At 32.2% G+C, this 7,747-nt stretch overlaps 1 protein-coding gene and 1 pseudogene across 1 annotated transcript; both read right to left on the bottom strand.

Moving 5' to 3' along the window:
- Positions 1-307: 307 nt before the first annotated feature.
- On the bottom strand, positions 308-3,774 carry LOC149551408 (methylesterase 8-like; annotated as a pseudogene).
- Positions 3,775-4,961: 1,187 nt separating this feature from the next.
- Positions 4,962-7,319, bottom strand: LOC149551409 (methylesterase 1-like). The gene is made up of 3 exons (XM_089786923.1): positions 7,050-7,319; positions 5,498-5,764; positions 4,962-5,405 (listed from the first exon to the last, which is right to left on the bottom strand). The coding sequence occupies exons 1-3, from the start codon at positions 7,287-7,289 to the stop codon at positions 5,136-5,138; spliced, it is 777 nt and encodes a 258-aa protein (XP_089643049.1). The 5' UTR covers positions 7,290-7,319; the 3' UTR covers positions 4,962-5,135.
- Positions 7,320-7,747: the final 428 nt, after the last annotated feature.

Below are 7,747 nucleotides of genomic sequence, written 5' to 3' on the forward strand. Positions count from 1 at the left end.
AAAAAGTAATAAAATATTAAAAATAATTTGATCAACAAGTTCACTCACGTGATTGCACAATCAGAGCCCCAAATTTAGGCGAGAACTCTTTATCAGAGATCTAGAGCTCATTTTGCAGGGACTAGGATTTTGGAGAAGGGATTTTCGGAAAGAAGGGTTTCAAAAGAAAGAGGATTTTGTGTGCTTCGTGTATTTCTGTATTAGCATCAGATTCAGGTAGAATCTTGTGCTTTATTTGCATTGTGATTTATGTTCTTCGAATTTCCTGTCTTCTTTATGTTCTTCAAATTTCCATTGAATTGTTTTTTTAACTATAATAGTGATGGCTACTTGAAATCTCATCCAAAATCTTAGCCAAATGACAAGGATAGCAAAAGAGTGGATTATGATCTGAGCATCCCATTTCATAATTTTCAGCTATCATTTAACTCTAAAACTCTTTCCCAAATGACTTTATCATCTTTGGCCACCAAATAAACTATGGGGACTCATCCATATCTCTCCTAATCAAACACCAAGTCTTATTGGATTAGAGAAGACTTCCTCATAAGAAATACTCACTAGCCGAATATTCTGCACTTTTATTTCCCCACACAAATTATTCAAAACACAAAAGAAAAAAGAAAAAATTTGGTAGAAGATATGCTACTAGTTACCTCAGTTGGGTTATTTTGGTACAACATTTGCATTGAGAATTCAAGGCCAAACATAGAGGATATGGGATTTCCATTATCTCCTATTATAAATTCTTTGTCTCCCAATGATTCAAAGGCTTGTATTTTAGATGTCTATGTACGTTTACATGTTTTCATAAAAAATAGAAAAATATCAAATAATGATGAAAGATCGTGTTTTTTTTTTTTGGTATTCTTTAAAGAAAGAAGAAGTTGAACAATTGAATAAAGGACTGATTTACATTTGACTATATTTGAATTTGATGGGTGTCTAAGAAGTAAATTCCACAAGAAGCAAGATCTATTGAAGTGGCTTTATGGCCTCCTGTTCTAAGGAGAGGGAGGAGCTTGTACCAACACTAGGCTCCATGAACCTACACTAAATGTGCTTTTGTCCTTATCTTTGCCTTTGAATCCATTGCTAATTTTCTTTAGTGAGCTAGAATTTTTATTAAATGAAAAGTGCTTGGACCTATTATAAATCAATCATTAAATTTTGATTTATAAGAAAATGGAAAAAAAAAATATAATAGATATTTTTGAATAAAGAAACATATCTATATCGCATGATCAAGCGAATCAAAGAACTCAAAGATTAGTTGCATGGCATGATCTCAGTTTCATCTTATTTAAATTTTATGTTAGAATTTTGCCCTCAATTATACTTATCTCTAGTGGCCTCATTAAGAACCTTTCAAACTCTCAATTAAATCAAGAGCCAATCAACAAGATTTTTTCTTTCTAACTACTAATATGTATTTGAGAAAAATTCCTCTTTAAATGGTAATATTTTATCATAAAAAATCTTTTTCATTTTTTTTGAAATTTTCAAATGCATCTCTACATTTTTGGAAAAATATGTATTTGTATTCTATGATATAAATTTTCAATAGATCCAAAATAAATTTGATTATATAATTTAATAAAGTTATTGTTCTAAAAATATATAAGAGAGATGACCTAGTAGCGGTCTAGGCCAACTTCGTACACCTACAACTTCTAATTCATGTCAATTTTTTGGGTGAACCTAGTAGTAGGTGAGTGAACAACTTAAAGCTAACTTTTTGGCTTTAAAAGTGTCATTTTAAAACTTTCACTAGGAATCTTTATGTTTACCCCCAATAGTTGTTCACCCAAAAAAATAGTACTCTACACAAACAGGCCAATCAACAACCAAGAAAGCAAAAAATGATCAACTATTAGTATATGTGTGATCTGCTATTAGTACATATACTATCATTTTTTAAAACTTTTTATAAATAAATCTATAACGATAGTAACAATCACTAGAACATGGGAGGCTACTAGATAACTAGCCTTAACTTGAATGATGTTTAAATGAAGTGATACAATTCACATGAATAATTGTTTTCAAATCGGATGGTACATTCTAGTAGACAAATCATTTTCAATAATATCTATACAAAACATATTGACTTTCCACAAATAGTGCTAAAACAAAGTGATACACATTAGCAGCCTAAACTAACTTCCAATAAAGTTTGAATAGAATAATATACTTCAACTTCCTAACTTTTTCCAATAATAGCAAAAGAATTGATTTCACATAAAGAGTCGATTTTAAATAAAATAGGTGACCTATGTTCAAAAATTATCTAAGTATTGATTATTATTCAATGTCTAAGTTCAGGTACTCAGCTAGACTTGATCTAGTGGGCTCTTTAAAAACCTTTCAACCAAGGGTCCATTGACAAAAACTATTTTTTTAAGTGTAAAATCAATTACAATTTCTTTGGCCTTTTTAAATAGTGACACATTATTAATAAAAATATTGGTAAAAAATTATTCGATAGAAAGAAAAATACAAAATAACAAGTGCTATGATCTATTAATTTAGCCAACAAGTGAGACAGTTTTAGAGATAATTTTCCCTGTCCACAATATTTGAACCTTGAATTTGATTTGAAAATTATTTGGTGAAACAATTTGCTACTTCATTCCACTCCCAACTAACGTGAATAAACTATTAGATTCTAAAGAGCCACACAACCTAAGATTGTCTAATAATCTAATAACCAAAGCTAAGTCCCAACCGACATATTGGCCTAATAGTTTTATATTCCATTCCACTCCCTAGGAATGGGAGTAAAAGTAACATATTCCAAAGAGGTGCATAACCAAAGAATCTATCTAATAATCAAAGCTAAGTGGCAACCAAATATTCTAGCCATTGCCTCCCCTAAGAATCAAATTCATGAATAATCCTTTTGCATCCAAGGACTCAACTTTTATTTGCAACATACAAAATTGCTAGATCCTCCATGTAACCTTTCATATGAAGACCGTTATTAATTGGAAAAATAAACTGAAAAGAACCTAAGCTATCACACCTGACTTTGCTAATACTAGCATGATCAAGATCTTCTTAGAAGAACTATTAGTTTTTAAAACTCTTTGAGGAGGGATCCAATGACCCTCTCGATTTATCTTTTGCAAAGGATGTCTACATCTATTCCTCACGACCTGCCTATCACTTGCTCCAAGAGAAGGATCAACTCCATGAAGAGGAAAAGTGAGCTAACTTTACATATCTACATCTCCACTATCCACACCTCTAACAAAGTCAGACTTTGTCAACACAAACTCTTGAAGAGAATAAATAATTATCCATGAGTGGGTGAATGACCATCTAATATCATAAAAGATCACATGATTCCTCTCTAAGGAAGTATGCCAAATAATGAAAATGGGTCAAACAACATAAAGAAAATAAGTCTTAATTGGAGGCTTACTTTAATGGTCCCAAAAGTCAACCAAAGAGGAGACATGCTAGTAGGCCTCATTCCAAACCCCCCATTAGAAGTGTCAAATGTCCTTGGAGCAAGAATACAAAGAGAAAAGACAAGAAACACACTCTTTACTATCTAATACACACATAGAGGGACAATGGAAGTTTCACCTACACAAATTATCCCAAGTAAGACATTGATTTTGAACTACTAATCAAATTTAAAATTTACATTTGGGCCAAGAAAATTTGCCCCACACTTGTTTCCACCAAGGCATCCCTACCCCCAAACAATTGTCTAACAAGCTTCAAGTACCTCGTAGCAATCAAGTACTTATTGACCACATCCATGCTTCGGGCCAAAATATCTTGCTTTGCAAAGAAGTTGCAATTTCAAGCAAAAATTTAAACCAACTCCTTACAAACTCTCCTAATCCCCCCTAAGAATAAAATTAGAGGCAAGTAAGCACTACAAAGAGTGCATTTGAATGAAACTATTAGTAATATATAAACCCTCATACACATACAAATACATACATCTATCTTGTGAATGTTCAATTAGAATTTTGAAATATTCTCTTAAGAATTTCATAAGAGACTTTAGAGAATATTATATGAATAGAGACTTTGTTTTTATTCTAATTTACAAATACATTAGGAACTAAATATAAGAATTGATTATGTATACTATTATTGTAATTTGTTTCAATAATGATATTACATATGATTATTTTACAATAATAAAATTAATTTATACACATCAAAGTTATTTTTATATATTTAAAAAAGCATGTTATAAAGTTGCAATTAAAGAATGCAAGAAGATCAGCTAGAGACACAAAATAGAATACATGGCTTAGTTGTATCAATAGAAACAGAAAGAACAATACAAAATAGAGAACATGGCATAGCTGGAGCAGTACAGATAGCAACTGCAATATAAATTACAAAAATCTACAAGATCAGTGCCGTAGAAATGCTGCTATGTGATGCCCTAGGTTGACCTCCTTCTAATATATGAAAATATAATAATTTTATAGAACTTTTAAATTAGAATCAAATGGTTCAAAATTTGATCTTTCTTTAAAAAAGAAAAAAATTTCATCTACTTGTGCTAATAGTACAAAAGGGGCCATAAATGCATAAAAATGCATGAAGAAAAAGACTCCACAAAAGAATAAAGTGGACTTCAAAAGCATTTCAATTGTAAAGGAATAGAGGACCAATTTTAAATACTATTTAATTAAATTTTACTCATATGAATAATTAAAAATATATATTAAACTTTTGTATTATTTTAAAAAATAGATGCTACAAACTATAATATTAATATTAATCAAATTTATTTTAAAAATAAAATATAAAAAAACAATAAAAATAAAATTTAAATTTGTTCACACACTATTCTAGATTAATTAATATTTTTATTTGGACTGAAGTCAACATTACAACATGCCAATTATATTATTACTCTCATATTCTCTAACAGAAAAGACACAATGAAAAATTAAATAATACAGACTACCATCATCAACAGATTAAAAACAATGACACATACTATCATATATATTAAATGAATCAAAAGTTAGTTACTTAATTACAAGAGTGAAGTCATCCTTTGAAAAAGCTACAACACTACAGACAAATACTATAAAATACTCAAGAAATCCCCCAACTTTATTTTAGCTTTCAGCCATACACTCTCACTAAATTCAGTGATAACTGCTTGAAATCTCATCCAAAATCTCTAGCAAAGGAGATGGATAGCAAAAGAATGGGCTGTGATCTGAGCCTTCAATTTCATAAACTCTATCAGGAGGGTTTTCAGCTATCATTTTCCTCTGCAACTCTTCACAAATGGCCTTATCATCCTTGGCTACGACAAAGACCCTTGGAACCCTTCCATACTTCTCTTGGGTAAAAACCACCTCTCCTTGGATTAGAGGAAACTTCTTCCTGAGCAATTCCCCCAGAGCAACATCCTGCACTTCCATAGTTTGTTCATATTAATCATGAACATAACATACAACAAGAAACCTAAAAATCAATGGCAGAAGATATATATAATGTTTACCTCAATTGGGCAATTTTGGTACAACATCTTCCTTGCGAAATCAGGGCCAAAGTTGAATGATATGGGAATTCCATTCTCACCCATGTTGAATTCAGTGTCTCCCCATGATTCAATTCTCTCTTGCACCTCGTTAATCATTTCCATGGCAGAACTCCCACTGAGAGGCATGAATGCTGTCACAAACACAGAAGCCCTTATCTTCTCTGGATATTGCTCCATCATTAGGCTCAAATTCATACCTCCCATACTATGACCCAGTAGTATTACCTGCACTCATTTAGAACCAGATGGGTGTTGAGTTAAGAGTGTATGGAAGGAGAAAAGCCAATTCCTTAGATGTGTTTGGGTCAGGTTGAACTCTAGTGAATTTGACTGACTAGATTCTTACACATGACTATTCAGTGCTCAGTCGAAGGAGGCTTGTAGTTTAGATATATAAAAATATAAATAGCTACACTTACGTATGCTGACATGCTTCTATCAATAACAAAAGAGAGAAAAGTGGTACAAAGATCATATGGGAATGAGGAGAGTTGAACAATTGGATAAGTGGACGAATTATGTCAGAACATGTTTGAATTTGATGGGCATTTAGGGAATGAATTCTACAAGAAGCAAGATCTACTGCATACTGACATGTTTCCATTTAAAAAAGAAAAAAAGAAAAGTGGTGCAAAGTTCATACTTTTTCATAGGGATGAAGGGAATTGAACAATTAGATAAGTAGCTGATTTATATCAGAATTTAAAGGCATTTAAGGATTGAATTTCACAAGAAGCAAGATCTATTGCACACTGACACTTTTCTAAAAGAAAAATGGTACAAATATCATACCTTTTCACACTGACACTTTTCTAAAAGAAAAATGGTACAAATATCATACCTTTTCATAAGAATGAAGAGAGTTGAACAATTCGATCAGCGGCCAATTTATGTCAGACCATGTTTGAATTTGGTGGGCATTTAAAGAGTGAATTCTACAAGAAGCAACATCTATTGGATACTGACATGTTTCTATAAGAAAGAGAGAAATGGTGCAAAGATCATACTTCTTCATAAGGACGAAGAGAGTTGAACTACTAGACAAGTGGCTGATTTATATCAGACCATGTTTGAGTTTGATGGGCATTTAAGAACTGAATTCTACAAGATGCAAGATCTATTGCATACTGACATGCATGTTGTCATACAAAAAAGATAAGAGATACAAAGATCATACATTTTCATGGGGACAGAGAGACTTGAACAATTCCATCAGTAGCTGATTTATGTCAGACCATTTCTGAATTTGATGGGTATTTAAACAGCGAATTCTACAAGAAGCAAGATCTATTGCATTTTGACATGTTTTTATTAAAAAAGAGAAAAGGAGTGCAAAGACCATACTTTTTCATAAGTATGAACATAGTTGAACAATTAGATAAGTGGCTGATTTATATCAGACCATGTTTGAGTTTGGTGGGCATTTAAGGAGTGAATTCTACAAGAAGCAAGATCTATTGCATATTGATATATTTCATTTAAAAAAAGATAAATGATACAAAGATCATACTTTTTCATTGGGACAAAGAGAGTTGAACAATTCAATCAGTGGCTGATTTATATCAGACCATGTTTGAATTTGATGGGCATCCAGTGAATGAATCCCACAAGAAGCAAGATCTATTGCAGTGGCATCATGGCCTGCCATTCTGAGAAGAGGAAGAAGTTTGTACCAACACCAAGCTCCATGACATGCTCCATGAACCAGCACAAAGTGTGCCTTTGCCTTTGCCTCTGCCTTTGCCTCCATTACCGATGGCCTTACAATGAACTGATACTTTCACACGACTAAAAATAGAAGGGAACGAGGGAATAAACACATGGAGAAATTCATTTAGTGTAGTCTTATCACTGAAAAAGGCATATCATATCATACAAGATCTCCACATCAACCAAATAAATAATAATAAATACTGTGTATTGTGCTGTAACACTTGTGGTGAAAAAGACATGCATTTTGTCTGCAAGGGGGGCTAAATGGCTATGCAGAGGAATCATTTTTGCATTTGCCTTATCTTGACTTTAATTTGTGATATCAATGGCATTCACAGCTTAAAGCATTAAGAAACAATTCGTGTTGCTCCATCATGTCTAGAGTGTACGGATTTTTTGGTCCATACCTTTATTTTATCTGCTTGATTTTCTTCCCCCTTTTTGTCATGATGTTAATGGTAGAATGGTCCTGTATTCATATAGAATGAAAGTTTC

Source organism: Cupressus sempervirens, chromosome 6 (assembly GCF_028749045.1).
Source record: "Cupressus sempervirens isolate cs-2001-9-10 chromosome 6, ASM2874904v1, whole genome shotgun sequence".
NCBI lineage: Eukaryota > Viridiplantae > Streptophyta > Pinopsida > Cupressales > Cupressaceae > Cupressus > Cupressus sempervirens.